We start from the raw sequence: 17,792 nt of genomic DNA on the forward strand, positions 1-17,792 counted from the left end.
ACTAATCCCTGCTCTGTCTAGTAATAACAGTTGGATCTGCAACCGATTGGAGGAGACAATAATTCTGGAATCCGCATGAAGTGTAAATTTATGCGAGCAGGCACACGAAACTTCCAGTGACTTAAGTTACAGAAATAAAATTTTGTCCCCAATAAGTTACTGGTTAAGCTTAAAGGGAAGTTTCCAATACTACCAAATTAATCGGTAATAAATTTATTACTTTCTTTCACTTATATAAAAAATAACTACAGAAACAGAATTCTCAGTGAAAATAATTTGAGAGTGTCTTTAACTTCTGTAGTTCCTAATTGCAAAGTTATGTGACATGTAAAGCAGGCAAAGCAGGCGGATCCTTCCCGCCGAATTCCTCGGAAGGGTTGAGCCAGCTAACTCCATAAGTGGGTTAACAGGAAAGTTCAGAACAGTTTAATATTGTAAACTATACCTACCCATTGTGTAAGAGCCTTCACCAGCCCATTTGATGTGGTACAACTGAAATGCCGGCCGCGGTGGCCGTGCGGTTCTGGCGCTGCAGTCCGGAACCGCGGGGCTGCTACGGTCGCAGGTTCGAATCCTGCCTCGGGCATGGGTGTGTGTGATGTCCTTAGGTTAGTTAGGTTTAAGTAGTTCTAAGTTCTAGGGGACTTATGACCTAAGATGTTGAGTCCCATAGTGCTCAGAGCCATTTGAACCATTTTGTAATGAGCACGACCGTATCGAACTGTTTATTAGAAGCCTTACCGTTTTGGAAATCTGATTGACTGCTTCGATGCCCTTTACGATTTCCTAGTAGAAAGAACATAATGAAGGAACATTTGAAGGAACTTACAAAAAGTTTCAAAGACTAATCCCTGCTCTGTCTAGTAATAACAGTTGGATCTGCAACCGATTGGAGGAGACAATAATTCTGGAATCCGCATGAAGTGTAAATTTAAGCGAGCAGGTACACGAAACTTCCAGTGACTTAAGTTACAGAAATAAAATTTTGTCCCCAATAAGTTACTGGTTAAGCTTAAAGGGAAGTTTCCAATACTACCAAATTAATCGGTAATAAATTTATTACTTTCTTTCACTTATATAAAAAATAACTACAGAAACAGAATTCTCAGTGAAAATAATTTGAGAGTGTCTTTAACTTCTGTAGTTCCTAATTGCAAAGTTATGTGACATGTAAAGCAGGCAAAGCAGGCGGATCCTTCCCGCCGAATTCCTCGGAAGGGTTGAGCCAGCTAACTCCATAAGTGGGTTAACAGGAAAGTTCAGAACAGTTTAATATTGTAAACTATACCTACCCATTGTGTAAGAGCCTTCACCAGCCCATTTGATGTGGTACAACTGAAATGCCGGCCGCGGTGGCCGTGCGGTTCTGGCGCTGCAGTCCGGAACCGCGGGGCTGCTACGGTCGCAGGTTCGAATCCTGCCTCGGGCATGGGCGTGTGTGATGTCCTTAGGTTAGTTAGGTTTAAGTAGTTCTAAGTTCTAGGGGACTTATGACCTAAGATGTTGAGTCCCGTAGTGCTCAGAGCCACAACTGAAATGTGAAGCATTATAAAAGCATTAGGACTTTTAAACCATTTGCTTGGAATTGAGTTGCTTCCATGTTACAGAAACTACCTTTTTCTTTAATATGTCTTTGTGAAAGGAGGACACATGTCAAAAAAGTTTAGGAACGACTGCCCTTTGGTATGTCTAAAAATATCTGCATGACCTCACAGTCGTATGGTACAGCCACTATATTATCTGTTGAGTCTAAATATATTTGTTAAAATTAAAAGAAAACTTACGAAGGAAAGCAAAATGCAGACAAGAAAGACGCTTTATTGGACACGTTCTTGCTTCAACTAAATAAAGAAATATTCTTCACCTCGTGATGCCATAACGATCTTCTGGATGACTTTATTCTTGAAACAAGCAATTAAGACGTTAGAGAATTATGGTAAAGAAATTTGGATGATGTGTAAATGTATCTGAAACTTACAATGGTGTTGTAGTGCACCATTAGAAAGTCATTCACATTTTCCGTAGATATTCCATTACGTTTATCGGTAATGACAAGCGTAGCTCCACTAAATACCCTCTCGCTAGGGGCACTAGAGGATGGTGTACATGGTACTTCCCGTTCCACCTCCAACAGTCCTGGATAGGTTGTAGGTCTTGGCTCCCACCACTCCGGAAGTGACTGCGCTTCATTCGGTTTCCCCACCAACAGATACATGCAAACTTCATAGACAGTTTCCTCCTCTTCCGCTTACAATGCAAAGACACTCTTTGCACGTTTTGAAGGCGTCGATGCTGAAGCTTCGTGCTTTGCACGACGTTCTGAAAATAATACAACTTTCCTCCATAGACGATAAATAAATTATTTCATGTAGCTGCTAATAAATTTGGTGCACTGTTCACATGTGGTTTTACTATTATACTATCAAACATTGAGGGGGTCAGTAACGATAAAATATTTACTTCGCAAACTTACATAACATCACATTTATCTTGAAATGCAACATATTTGGAAAGTGGTACACCATTAACTTCTTCTCTGTCAGCGTCGGACCACTACTAGGTTCTGTAGCCTTGGTAGCCTCTTGAAATACTTCGAGAAACTGAATTAATTTGTCAGCTACCTTGTACTCCCAGTTCCCAAACAAGCGTATTTTGCTGTTTCGCATAAAAATGCAGCAGTTTGTTCATGCTGCATAAATGGACATCTTACTATGACACACAAAGTATTCCAGCTCGTCCAATATGATGCTTCACTGTAAATTGCAACCATGAGTCTTTCACATGGCCATTTCTTTTTAAGTAAGTTACGGCATTTTTCACTTATTCAACGATGCGTAATCATTAGGGCAATATTCCTGCAACCATTTATCCTCAAGGGTGTGAGGTAAACAGTGTTTAGGGAGTGGTTGTCGAACGTAAAGCGACAATAGTTCTCAAGTGTCTTTTTCACATTTTCCCTCTGGTCGGTAACATAACCCTCGACAGATGCCTTATAAATATCCCTAACTTGCTCATTTTAATTTAGATTTTTATATTTATAGCACTTTTCTCCACATCAGATAGGAACTCTGAAACAAACAGGTCCCGACTTTCCAGTGCAACTCCCGTGAGACTGAATGCGTCGTAAGAGTTCAGATAATCCGTTTTAGTGTACGCGTCTGTCCATATGTCAGTCGTACATGATGAAAGTCACGGGTTAGCGATATGCACATATACAGTGGCGGTAGTATCGCGTACACATGGTATAAAGGGACAGTGCCTTGGAGGAGATGTCATTTGTGCTTAGGTGATTCACGTGAAAAGGTTTCTGACGTGATTAGCACGACGGGGATTAACAGGCTCTGAACGCAGCATGGTAGTTGAAGTTAGACGCACGGGACATTCAATTTCGTAAATCGTTAAGGAATTCAATATTACGAGATGGAAAGTGTCAAGAGTGTGCCGAGAACTCAACATTTCCGGCACTTACCTCTCACCATGGACATCACAGTGGCTGACGCCCTTCAATTAACGACCGAGAGCAGTGGCGTATGCTTACAAGGGAACATCCCCATCGCATCCCCCTCAGATTTAGTTATAAGTTGGCACAGTGGATAGGCCTTGAAAAACTGAACACAGATCAATCTAGAAAACAGGAAGAAGTTGTGTGGAACTATGAAAAAATAAGCAAAATATACAAACTGGGTCGTCCATGCGTAAGATAAGCAATATTAAGGGGAACGTGAGGCGAGGAGCGCCGTGGTCCCGTGGTTAGCGTGAACAGATGCGGAACGAGAGGCTTTGGTTCAAATCTGCCCTCGACTGAAAATTTTGCTTTCTTTATTTTCGCAAAGTTATGATCTGTACGTTCGTTCATTGACGTCTCTGTTCACTGTAATAAGTTTAGTGTCTGTGTTTCACGACCGCACCGCAGAACCGTGCGATTAGTAGACGAAAGGACGTGCCTCTCCAATGGGAACCGAAAACATTTGATCGCAAGGTCATAGGTCAACCGATTCCTCCACAGGAAAACACGTCTGATACTTTGTATACGACACTGGTGACAGCATGTGCGTCACATGACAGGAATATGTTGTCGACCCACCTAACTAGTACACTTGGCGAATGGGTGAAAAGATTCTTCTACCTCGCCCGATTTAGGTTTTCTTGTGGCTGTAATAATCATTCCAAAAAAAGTGATGAAAGCATAAGAGTTTTTCACATAAACTGAAAATAAAAAGTTAAAATTTTCGGTCGAGGGAAGATTTGAACTGATGACCTCTCGTTCTGCAGCTGTTCACACTAACCACGGGACCACGGCGCTCCTCGTCTCAGACTGCCCTTAATATTGCCTATATTACACATGGACGACCCAGTTTGTATATTTTGCTTATTTTTTCATAGTTCCACACAACTTCTTGCTGTTTTCTCGATCGATCTGTGTTCAGTTTTTCGAGGCCCATCCACTGTGCCAACTTATAACTAAATCTGAGGGGGGTGCGATGGGGATGTTCCCTTGTTAGAGTTGTCAGTGCTAACAGACAAGCAACCATAGAAATCAATGTGGGACAGTACGAAGTACATATCCGTTAGGACAGTGCGGCAAAATTTGACGTTAGTTCGCTATGACTGCAAAAGACCGTCGCGAGTGCCTTTGCTAACGGCACCACATCACCTGCAGCGCCTCTCTTGGGCTCGTGACCATATTGGTTGGAGCCTAAACGACTGGCAAACTGTAGCCTGGTCAGATCAGTCCCCATTTCAGTTGGTAAGAGCTGATGGTAGTGTTCGAGTGTGACGCAGACTCCACGAAACCATGGAGCCAGGTTGTCAGAAAGACACCGTGCAAGCTGGTTGGGGCTCCATAATGGAGTAGGCTGTGTTTACATGGAATTGACAGGGTTCTCTGGTCCAACTGAACCGATCACTGACTGGAAATTGTTACTTTCGGCTACTTGCAGATCATTTACTGTCATTTATGAGCTTCATGTTCCCAAACATGTCACCGGGCCACAACTGTTCGCGATTGGTTTGAGCAACATTCTGGACAATTTGAGCGAATGATTTGGGCAACCAAATCACCCGACATTGAACATTTATGGGACATTATAGAGACGTCAGTTCCTGCACAACATACTGCACCGGCAACAGTTTCGCAATTATGGGCAACTATAGAGGCAGCATGGCTCAGTATTTCTGCAGGGACTTCCAATGACTTGTTGAGTCGATACCATATCGAGTTGCTGCATTACGCTGGTCAGAAGGTGGTCCCACACGATATTAGTAGAACTTCTGTCACCTCATTGTACATGTACACGCACCATCCACCATATCCTGCAGCACTTTTTTTTATTTTTTTGCCAGAAAGTATTGACAGGTGACGAAGCACATCTCTTGGACGTGCAGCGGGTAACAGTGCTCGTATTTCTGGTGCTGTCTGTGCAACTGTGCAAGATCCAGATAGACTTGTTCTTAACTTTGCTAAACGGCTGCAGATATCTTGTACACAACGTTACACACTTCTCCAGACAATGGATTTTGCTGACGCCGGAAGGTTGTCAGTGCTGTTGATCTATTAGGAGAAGCTTTGCAGGTATTCAAGTGAAGCAACAGGGTACAGGTACCCCCATTGCGATCATCTAATAACTTACCTCAGCCACTACACTCTGCAATACCTACAGATTTATTTTAATCAGCTACAATTTGTGTTAAATTTTTTCATGCCTTGCTATCTCCTGATTTCCCCATACGAGTGTAGGTCCCTGCTTCCAGTTTCAGGTAACCTTCGTTTCTTCCTTCTACACATTTTGTAACCTTTGGTCGGTGCAAGGACCTTGCATTTCAATATGAACTTCTGACATAATAACAATAATATACGATAACCCAAAAAGCGCCATCAAGAAAATTAAAACAATTGCGATTTGCTTACACTCTGGTCACTTCAGTCTGTTGCGCTGAACTGTCCGCGTAGGGCTGCATTAGCAGGCCACACACGAGCGGATATTAGGGGCGGGCCATGGATATTTCTAACGGATTCTAGAACACCTGCAGTCTCCGCCTGTGCGTTAAAGGAAACATGACGTTGAGGCCGTCAGCTGCAATTCTCGCAACAGGACGTTAGATAGTTGCTTTCAGTAAGGCGAAGGAGTGGACCACTCAACACATCGGAAAAGTTATAAAATTGTTTCATAACCTTCATTGTGGAAAATGATCCATGAACATTACACGAAGAAGAATATAAAAGCAGGGTGTACGAAGAGATTTTTGAAACATTTCTAGACGATATTCCAACTGTGGACCAATGTTTAATATATACAGGGCTATTACAAATGATTGAAGCGATTTCATAAATTCACTGTAGCTCCATTCATTGACATATGGTCACGACACACTACAGATACGTAGAAAAACTCATAAAGTTTTGTTCGGCTGAAGCCGCACTTCAGGTTTCTGCCGCCAGAGCGCTCGAGAGCGCAGTGAGACAAAATGGCGACAGGAGCCGAGAAAGCGTATGTCGTGCTTGAAATGCACTCACATCAGTCAGTCATAACAGTGCAACGACACTTCAGGACGAAGTTCAACAAAGATGCACCAACTGCTAACTCCATTCGGCGATGGTATGCACAGTTTAAAGCTTCTGGATGCCTCTGTAAGGGGAAATCAACGGGTCGGCCTGCAGTGAGCGCCGAGTGTAAGAGGAACTTGATTATCGGCTTTATGTCTGCCGAATCACTAAAGGGGCACATATCAAACATTTGTGAATGCCTAAAAAAACTTTTTGAGTTTTTGTATGTGTGTGCAAAGCATTGTGAAAATATCTCAAATAATAAAGTTATTGTAGGGCTGTGAAATCGCTTCAATCATTTGTAATAACCCTGTACTTATTTACAAAATTTGAGATCAGGTTTCATAAAGGAGCTCAGAAAGGTGGAGGCTTTACAAAGAAGAGGAAAGAGGAAATGATGAATTGCATAAAACAATAAAAATTTGCTTGTATTATGTTCAGTATTTTATTACGCATTACTGTGTTATATTCATTGTTTTTCATTACGAGTCATTTTACTTTACAAAGGATCAAGAACACCTTGTTCCTAGCACATCAGACTTTCACGATTCTCGAAGGAGTGCAGAGTACTCGGAAATCAAATCCTCTCGTATGTGGCCAGTCCTTCTTGCCTTACCAGCGCGGTCCATTTTCCTCTTGCACCGAGCCCTGTTGACTCTCGGGCTCAGCCGGGTACCCGAAGGAGTCGCGAACCTCGACGCCGCATCGCGTCTCGCGCTCTACGTTGCCGGTACATCTGAGCTGGACAACATGCGGTGCGAGCAACAGGGCGCAGCGGTCAGCCACAGGCGGGCTCGGCCGGGTGAATGTGGCGAGATGCACGTGCATTATCCAGCTCATCTTCACGAAACGGTTCACGTCTCTCAACCGCGTAGTACCATTAAAACTCCCACAGTTTTATAAAATTTAAGTCGTTTCTTTCGATACTTTGCCGTTTTGATATTGTATTATCATCGTTTACCTTTCTGGGAAAGTGATTCTTACGTACAATGTCTTGAAAAGTTGTCTTACAGACACCGCACAAGTTCGAAAAGTCGAGTACCTATTAAATAAGAGTTTTGTATTAATATTATTTCATTAGTGCATTTTTGACTGAGTAACGTTTCTTTGTAATCTGTTAATACTCATTTATCGTGACTTAATAGATTTAGTAAGAAAGCGCCGTTTCACAATGTAATTCCTCTGTATCAGCTACTAGAGGCTTATTTTGTATTAACTGGGAACTAGCACGCAGAATCATCTGAAAGGTTTTTCTCTTCAATCTCCCTTTACTTAACCACATTTTATGTTTCCACAGAGATATATTTCTACTTCTGATGTCAGTGTAGCAAAATTAAATTGTTTTGATTTGAATTTTCAGGTCATTATATGTACATCGAGTCCTCGAGCCCACGAAAAGAAAATGATTTCGCTAGATTGTACTCGCCTGTGTATGGCAAGGAATTTGCAGATGACGGATGCTTCATGTTCTGGTACAACATGTATGGAACAACGATAGGTATGTACTTCTGAGGTATCTACTGCACAAAACGTTCTGCTGTTCTACTAATCTTTACTGAATAAGACACCCAAAATTTGTACCTAATATTGTTGTTATAAATACCTAGGTTTATACAAATATTTCGGGAGTTACCGAGAGTAACAGAATTTACACCTATCTCACGGGGGAAGAAGAAAGTTTAGAGTTTAATGTGCACCCAACCCCACTGTCATCAGGGACAGAGGTTAAGCTCGGATTGGATAATGCTGGGGAAGGAAATCGTCTTTACCTTTATCGGTTAATCAGGCATCTAAATTTCAGAATTGTGCAAATTAAAATACTTTTCAATGTAACACGATATTTAAGAATGTTACGTTGATTAGAAATAGTTAGATCAATTTGAAGTTTGGTTCTACATAGGTTCAACTCGCGTTGGTACCAAATCGCATCACTTCACTGACGCACTGGCTTTCGTTTCGATGCATAGAGGCCAAGTGCTCTAACTATAGCGTATACGAGTATGCAATCGTACTGCAGCCATCACTATGTATCAGTGCACAGCTCCTTTTGAGTTACATTTCTCCTGTGAGTCATTTCGAACCTAATGAAACAAATAAATAAATTGAAAACAATTACTAGATGTGGGTTCCACAGAATTGAAGCTCTGGACAAAATAATTGGATTGAAATGTCATTTGATTAATTCTTTCTGTTCGATAAAATAATTTTGGATAATTTTTGGCCGCGTCATTGTAAACTACGAAAACAGATAAATTGTCGACGTTTTGGCTCACTTGCTGTAGTCCACTTCAGGGTTGTTTTTAGTCCGACGTTATAAAGCTTTTTTACGTAATGAGCATTTGATAGGTAAACTCTGGAGGTTAGTTAAGTGGTGATTGATTTGTTACATTTAGTAAGGAAGACATGGTAATTTATGTTAATTGCACTTATTAACACCGGGTTCCCGGGTTCGATTCCCGGCGGGATCAGGGATTTTCTCTGCCTCGTGATGGCTGGGTGTTGTGTGATGTCCTTAGGTTAGTTAGGTTTAAGTAGTTCTAAGTTCTAGGGGACTGATGACCATAGATGTTAAGTCCCATAGTGCTCAGAGCCATTTGAACCATTTTTTGAACTTATTAACAACAAAAAATTTCAGTTGTGTATGGCATAAATAATTAATATAAATGAAAAAGTATAGATGCACGAGCTGCAGGAACATAATCAAAGTACATTACAATTCCTTCAGTTCCCGCAAAACGTTCTTTCTACATGACACCTCAACTGACTTCAGTTCTCTTTTCCAAAATTTAATCTGATCAACAGCCTTCCCATCCCATATAAAGGAAAAAATATTAAAACTGTGTGCCCGACCGAGACTTAAACTCGGGACCTTTGCCTTTCGCGGCCAAGTGCTCTACCAGCTGAGCTACCAAAGCACGACTCACGCCCGGCCCTCACAGCTGTACTTCTGCCAGTATCTCGTCTCCTACCTTCCAAACTTTACAGAAGCTCTCCTGCGAACCTTGCAGAGTCTCGGTCGGGCACACAGTTTTAATCTGCCAGGAAGTTTCATATCAGCGCACACTCCGCTGCAGAGTGAAAATCTCATTCTGGATATAATTACAGTTTCAGAAAAACTGGATGATTTACTCAAGAGCAAGAAAGAGGTCACAAACTGAGCAAGTTAATAATTTGTTGTTCCACCTCTGATCCTTAACGCAAGCAGTTATACGGCTTGGCACTGACTGATGATGGCTCTCGATCTTCCACCATAATCGAGTCCATCAACATAAGGTGGCAAATATGAGGTAGCCAAGGAGGTGGAAACGTGGGTTTTACTGTGCCAAGACTGCTTGGTAGCTACAACAGGAAAACACAATTAATTACTAGGAGTACAAAATAAGAAAGTATTTATTACTTAACTTTGCTGTAGCCCATGATCAGTTGGTTGTCAGTTATAGAAGACGCGACTAGGCTAAGCGCCTGTAGAATGACATAATTTAAAAGTCACAAATCTTGCAGTGACGAATTAATCTCTCGTAATCTTGAATGTCGAATCCAGTGAATTTAAAGACTAACTTGGAACGGAGCTACAATGACTTGATGGCAGCAATGACTGAGTTGCAGACGATGACTAACATCGGCGCTGGCTGACCATTGAGCGCGGCTACTGTAGACTGGCACAACTGCAATACTCTCCTGCTGCACATGAAGTGGCCTAGCGGGGCCTCGCGGCGAGCATAAGTACTGCGACTGTCTGTGTACTCTTTGGCTAACACAGCCGTTCTTCTGTTCCGTTTATCGAGAGAATCGCATCCGGCGGATCGATCTCTCAGGCGGCGGTGTGGTCGTATGACTTACGACATCAGAACTGACAGAGTTGTTGGATGTCGTTCTGAGGGATATCGTGCCAAATTCTGTCCAATTGTCTCTCCCTAGATCGTTAAAAACCCGAGCTGGTTGCAGGACGCTGTCCGTAATGCTCCAAATTTAATCAACTGTGGAGAAATCCAGTGACCTTGATGGTCAAGGCAGGGTTTGGCAAGCCCGAAGACAATCAGCAAATGCGAACGGGCAATATCTTGCTGAAATGTAAGCCCAGGTTGGCTTACCGTGAAGTACAAAAAAATAGGGCGTAGAATGTCATAGACCTATCTGCATGCTGTAGGGGTCCTGTGGCTGACAACCAAAGCGGTCCTGCTACAAAATGAAATGGCACCCTACACCATCACCCCTGGTTGTTGGGCCGTACAGAGGGCGATATTCAGGTTGGTATTCCACCACTGTTCGGGGCATCACCAGACACTTCTTCCCCTGGAATCTCATTGAATAGAGTAGAATTGCCTTCAGTGATAAGTCCCGCTTCGAACTGTACCCCGATGACCAGCGAAAACATGTATGGAGACGCTCCGGACAGTGGAGGGATATCAATCTGAATGTTGTCCGCCATATGTCCCGACCACCAGAAGTGATGGTCTGTGGTGCCATTTCTTTTCATATCAGGACCCCTTTGCTTGTTATCCACGGCACCCTCACAGCCAGCTGTATGTCGATGACGTGCTACACCCACTTTTGTTGCCCCTCATGGCAAAATATTCTGGGCTGACCTTCCATCGGGTAATGCCCGCCCGAACATGGCCAGAGTTCCCACTGCTGCTTGTCTTCGTGCATGGCAAACCCTACCTTGGTCACCAAGGTCACTGGATCTCTCCCCAGTCGAGACGATTTGGAGCATCATGGGTAGGGCCCTCCAGTCAGCACGGGAGTTTGACTATCTCTCGCGCCAGTTGGACAGGCATTCCTCAGGAAGACATCCAACAACTCCGTCAATCAATGCCAAGCTGCTTGCATGAGGGCCAGAGGTGGACCAAAGCGTTATTGACTTGCTCAGTCTGTGAATCTCTTTCTCTTGAATAAATCATCCAATTTTTCTGAAATTGTAATCGTTTGTCTCTCTGTACATGTACATTACATGTAGCGACTTTAGTCCCATTCGAATAATTCCTCTGTGTTGCGTCAGTTTTTTTCTTTGATATTATGTCCACACTGTCTATAATTACCTGAGTGCCATTTTCCTGAATGTTAGTTATTACTTTGAAACAAACATGGCAGTCTATAATTCATGGGAGTCCTTCAGTGCATAGAATTACTAAGTGCTGAAAGGTCTGTAGGCAACAACGGTTCTTATATGTTGTAGATAGTACGCCCTGTAGAAGGGATCATCCCAGTAGGACGGCATCCAACTGCATGACAACGATAAGGCAATTTGGGCACGGGGCCTAACAGCAATGACTCCTACTGTCAGCCATCCGTACACGGAGACTGGTGTCTTGTGCGATGCCTGAGCAGTGGATGAAGTATCACAAATGAGGCTGAGCAGAAAAGTATCGTACACCATAGTATCACTCTCTATCCTCACTCCTCCAACTCTCTGTAGAATTCGCTCGAATGTCAACCAACTCAAATTCTTCGTCTTACCTGCCATATTATTTGTTCGCAACTTTTATTGCTCACGCAGCACGACCTTGTTTTCCTTCCTAAAAAGCATTAAGTCGTCAAGAATTTTCCTTTCGAAAAGACATTCCGGAAAAGACTGAAATTAGTTTGGTGCCTCCATCGTACGTTACCGTTGACAAGCAGACCAACAACAAGCATTGGTTTAGTAGTTAGAAATCTCACTTACAATAAAGTTCTGGAAGTCGCCTGTAGGATCATAGTCTGATGGGTCCCTCTGCTTTCTTTACATGTGTCTCCAAATGGCTTACAGTCTCTCATTCACACACAGCAAACATTATACAAGATGAAGTTTTCGGAAAATTGGAAAATTTGGAAATTTGTGGTAAGGTCTTATGGGACCAAACTACTTAGGTCATCGGTCCCTTAGCCTACACACTACTTAACCTAACGTAAACTAACTTACGCTATGGACAACACGCACACCCATGCCCGAGGGAGGACTCGAACCTCCGACGGTGGGGACCGCACGGACCGTGACAAGGCGCTTAGACCGCTTGGCTACCCCGCACGGCTGAAGTTTTTGCTCTGCAGAGGAGTGTGCGCTGATAAGAAAATCCTGACAGATGAAAAACTGTGTGCCGGACCGAGACACGAACTCGGGACCTTTGCCTTGAGGGGGCAAGTGTTCTACAGACTGAGCTACCCAAGCACGACTCACGACAGCGCTGTACAGTACTTTTCCGCGAAAGGCAAAGGTCTCGAGTTCGAGTCTCGGTCGGGCACAGTTTTAATCTGCGAGGAAGTTTCGTTATACAAGATATTGGTGTGTCATCTAAATAATAACACAGACATTATAAGCATGTCCAATCATTTAAAATGTGTGCATGAAAATCTATGACACTTGCACTACTTGAAATTAGTAGAAACTCGGACTGTATGTAAATCCCGATCAAGAAACAACTTCAAAGAGGAGTCATTGCTATTATTTTCACCATATACACATTTTATCGTGATTAGCTCTACCTCTTGTGACTGGAGGTACTACAGAATTACCGTTAAATAATGAGTCCTCAATTTGAAATGCTATAGAAAACAAAGAAACAAGAAAATGAAAATATTTTTTTCTTAGCATGTATTGTCACTGTTTATATGTAATGACAAACAAATTCGAAAAAGCAGTTCCCGTATCGCTGTATGGCTAGAGACTGAATAAGCCATCCTCATAAAACAGAACTAAGTTAACTTTGATTTCTTTATTTGATAATAGAGTCTAGGAAAGAGGACTGTTGACTGTCCAAACATGGATTTTTCGTATTTTTATGTTACAATAAAGTCAATAATCTTAATACAGCTCTGACTATTACAGATGGCTTCAAGGAAACGTAATTCCATAATAATAAAGAAACCTTAGGTCTTAAACTGAATTGCCGGCCGGAGTGGCCGAGCGGTTCTAGGCGCTACAGTCTGGAACCGCGCGACCGCTACGGTCGCAGGTTCGAATCCTGCCTCGGGCATGGATGTATGTGATGTCCTTAGGTTAGTTAGGTTTAAGTAGTTCTAAGTTCTAGGGGATTAATGACCACAGCAGTTGAGTCCCATAGTGCTCAGAGCCATTTGAACCATTTTTAAACTGAATTCATTCGTTTCTTGTTTCAGAGAAAGAATGAAATATGAGATTTTTCTTAGAAGTTTCATTGTGATATGGCCAGCAAGTGGTCATAGCATGCAAAACCACCTCGTGGCTACGTGTTACAAATACGCCACTGAATCAGAACATCATGCGAACTGTACTGGGGTGACAAAAGCCATGAGATAGTGATATGCAAGTATACAGATGGCGACAGTATCCCGTCAAGGTATAAAAGGGCAGTGCATTAGCGAAGCTGTCACCTGTACTCAGGTGGTTCACGTGAAAACGCTTCCGACGTGATTATGGCCCTACAATGGGAATTAACAGACTTTGAAAGCGGAATGGTAGTTGGGGCTAGACACATGGGAGTTGGCGGAGACGTGACACCGTAAAGAAAGAACAGAAGTGGAGACAAATGTAGTATCATTCTAGCGATGATACGGACCGCAAATGGGGAACGCACCATCATAAGCGACTTTGACGAAGGGCAGATTGTGATGGCTGGCCGCCTGGGAACGAGCTCCTCGGAAAGGACGAAGCTGGTCGACTGTTCGCTGGGCCCTGACCTGGGCATCTATTGATAGTGGTGCCTGCAGTACGACTACGAGTGGTTGACTAGGTGTTGGACCTCTACGCCTTATCACAGGGTATAGGGTTCCAAGGTTTGCTCACTCTGTAAGGCTGGATAGACGGTGATTTGAGCGAGATTTGGCGACATAGTACAATGATGGTGCAGGCACAGGTGTTTCAGATCGCACCGCTTAGTGCGCATTGTTGAAGATGGGGCTCCGCAGCGGCCGACTCCAACATGTACCCATATTCTCCCAACTATATCGACAATTACTCTCTAAGACAGGAAACAAATGCACCACCAAGGAATTATGCGAATGGGATGGAAATCCATAGCTGTGATGCGCATATATAGACAAACAAATGGTTACAGTTTGAGAAAAATGGGATGATTTATTAAAGTGAAAGAGCTCCACAAGTTGAGCAAGTCAATAACGCGTTGGTCCACCTCTGGCCCTTACGCAAGCAGTTATTCGGCTTGGCATTGATTGATAGATCATTTGTTCGTCTGTATATGTGCATGACATTACCGATTTCCGTCCCATTCGTATAATTCCTTCGTGGTACCCCGGTTTTTTTCCGAAAATATGATCGCAGTGGAACAATGGGAACACGTCTCTTGGTTGGATGAAATACGTTTCTCGTTACATCAGACCGATGGTCCCCCTGAATAGGTCAGGCGTGCACTACACGCCGGAAGCGGCTACAAGGGTAGCGGAATACGTGTGGTGTGCACATGGTTTTTTTTTTAGGTTAGAGAATTCCCTCCCTAGGCACGACAAGACGCCTCCTGAGTCGCGGTAAGATAGGAGTAGGCAAAATGCAACAGGGAGAAACAATATTAATGTGCTAATAGTAAACTGCAGGAGCGTCTATAGAAAGGTCCCAGAACTGCTCTCATTAATAAACGGTCACAATGCCCATATAGAACTAGGGACAGGAAGTTGGCTGAAACCAGACGTAAACAGTAATGAAATGCTAAACTCAGATTGGAATGTATACCGCAGAGACATGCTGGACAGTGAAGGGGGAGGCGTGTTTATAGCGATAAGAAGTGCAAGTATCGAAGGAAATTGACGGAGATCCGAAATGTGAAATAATTTGGGTCAAGGTCACGGTTAAAGCAGGTTCAGACATGGTAATTGGATGTCTCTATGGGCCCCCTGGCTCAGCAGCTGTTGTTGCTGAGCACCTGAAGGACAATTTGGAAAATATTTCGAGTAGATTTCCCCACCATGTTATAGTTCTGGGTGGAGATTTTAATTTGCCGGATATAGACTGGGAGACTCAAACGTTCATAACGGGTGGCAGGGACAAAGAATCCAGTGAAATTTCAAAATGGTTCAAATGGCTCTGAGCACTATGGGACTCAACTTCTGAGGTCATTAGTCCCCTAGAACTTAGAACTAGTTAAACCTAACTAACCTAAGGACATCACAAACAGCCATGCCCGAGGCAGGAATCGAACCTGCGACCGTAGCGGTCTTGCGGTTCCAGACTGCAGCGCCTTTAACCGCACGGCCACTTCGGCCGGCCAGTGAAATTTTTTTAAGTGCTTTATCTGAAAACTACCTTGAGCAGTTAAACAGAGAACCGACTCGTGGCGATAACATATTAGACCTTCTGGTGACAAACAGACCCGAACTATTTGAAACAGTTAACGCAGAACAGGGAATCAGCGATCATAAAGCGGTTACGGCATCGAAGATTTCAGCCGTAAATAAAAATATTAAAAAAGGTAGGAAGATTTTTCTGTTTAGGAAAAGTGACAAAAGGCAGATTACAGAGTACCTGACGGCTCAACACAAAAGTTTTGTCTCAAGTACAGATAGTGCTGAGGATCAGTGGACAAAGTTCAAAACCATCGTACAATATGCGTTAGATGAGTATGTGCCAAGCAAGATCGTAAGAGATGGAAAAGAGCCACCGTGGTACAACAACCGAGTTAGAAAACTGCTGCGGAAGCAAAGGGAACTTCACAGCAAACATAAACATAGCCTAAGCCTTGCAGACAAACAAAAATTACGCGAAGCGAAATGTAGTGTGAGGAGGGCTATGCGAGAGGCGTTCAATGACTTCGAAAGTAAAGTTCTATGTACTGCCATGGCAGAAAATCCTAAGAAATTTTGGTCTTATGTCAAAGCGGTAGGTGGCTCAAAACAAAATGTCCAGACACTCTGTGACCAAAATGGTAATGAAACAGAGGATGACAGACTAAAGGCCGAAATACTAAATGTCTTTTTCCAAAGCTGTTTCATAGAGGAAGACTGCACTGTAGTTCCTTCTCTAGATTGTCGCACAGATGACAAAATGGTAGATATCGAAATAGACGACAGAGGGTTAGAGAAACAATTAAAATCGCTCAAAAGAGGAAAGGCCGCTGGACCTGATGGGATACCAGTTCGATTTTACACAGAGTACGCGAAGGAACTTGCCCCCCTTCTTGCAGCGGTGTACCGTAGGTCTCATAGAAGAGCGTAGCGTTCCAAAGGATTGGAAGAGGGCACAGGTCATCCCCGTTTTCAAGAAGGGACGTCGAACAGATGTGCAGAACTATAGACCTATATCTCTAACGTCGATCAGTTGTAGAATTTTGAAACACGTATTATGTTCGAGTATAATGACTTTTTTGGAGACTAGAAATCTACTCTGTAGGAATCAGCATGGGTTTCGTAAAAGACGGTCGTGCGAAACCCAGCTCGCGCTATTCGTCCACGAGACTCAGAGGGCCATAGGCACGGGTTCACAGGTAGATGCCGTGTTTCTTGACTTCCGCAAGGCGTTCGATGCAGTTCCCCACAGTCGTTTAATGAACAGCGTAAGAGCATATGGACTATCAGACCAATTGTGTGATTGGATTGAAGAGTTCCTAGATAACAGAACGCAGCATGTCATTCTCAATGGAGAGAAGTCTTCCGAAGTAAGAGTGATTTGAGGTGTGCCGCAGGGTAGTGTCATAGGACCGTTGCTATTCACAATATACATAAATGACCTTGTGGATGACATCGGAAGTTCACTGAGGCTTTTTGCAGATGATGCTGTGGTGTATCGAGAGGTTGTAACAATGGAAAATTGTACTGAAATGCAGGAGGATCTGCAGCGAATTGACACATGGTGCAGGGAATGGCAATTGAATCTGAATGTAGACAAGTGTAATGTGCTGCGAATACATAGAAAGATAGATCCCTTATCATTTAGCTACAAAATAGCAGGTCAGCAACTGGAAGCAGTTAATTCCATAAATTATCTGGGAGTATGCATTAGGAGTGATTTAAAATGGAATATTCATATACAGTTGATCGTCGGTAAAGCAGATGCCAGACTGAGATTCATTGGAAGAATCCTAAGGAAATGCAATCCGAAAACAAAGGAAGTAGGTTACAGTACGCTTGTTCGCCCACTGCTTGAATACTGCTCAGCAGTGTGGGATCCGTACCAGGTAGGGTTGATAGAAGAGATAGAGAAGATCCAAAGGAGAGCAGCGCGCTTCGTTACAGGATCATTTAGTAATCGCTAAAGCGTTACGGAGATGATAGATAAACTCCAGTGGAAGACTCTGCAGGAGAGACGCTCAGTAGCTCGGTACGGGCTTTTGTTAAAGTTTCGAGAACA

General features: G+C 43.2%; 1 protein-coding gene across 2 annotated transcripts in view; it reads left to right on the plus strand.

The window, feature by feature from the left end:
* Window positions 1–17,792, plus strand: part of LOC126248918 (MAM domain-containing glycosylphosphatidylinositol anchor protein 1-like) — a 1,134,762-nt gene that overhangs the window by 715,986 nt on the left and 400,984 nt on the right. For both annotated transcript variants that reach the window (XM_049950410.1, XM_049950411.1), the window contains exon 5: window positions 7,905–8,042. In XM_049950410.1, coding sequence (XP_049806367.1) covers window positions 7,905–8,042 — 138 coding nt within the window. The remainder of the gene's footprint in view (window positions 1–7,904; window positions 8,043–17,792) is intronic.

Source organism: Schistocerca nitens, chromosome 3 (genome assembly GCF_023898315.1).
Source record: "Schistocerca nitens isolate TAMUIC-IGC-003100 chromosome 3, iqSchNite1.1, whole genome shotgun sequence".
Lineage (NCBI taxonomy): Eukaryota > Metazoa > Arthropoda > Insecta > Orthoptera > Acrididae > Schistocerca > Schistocerca nitens.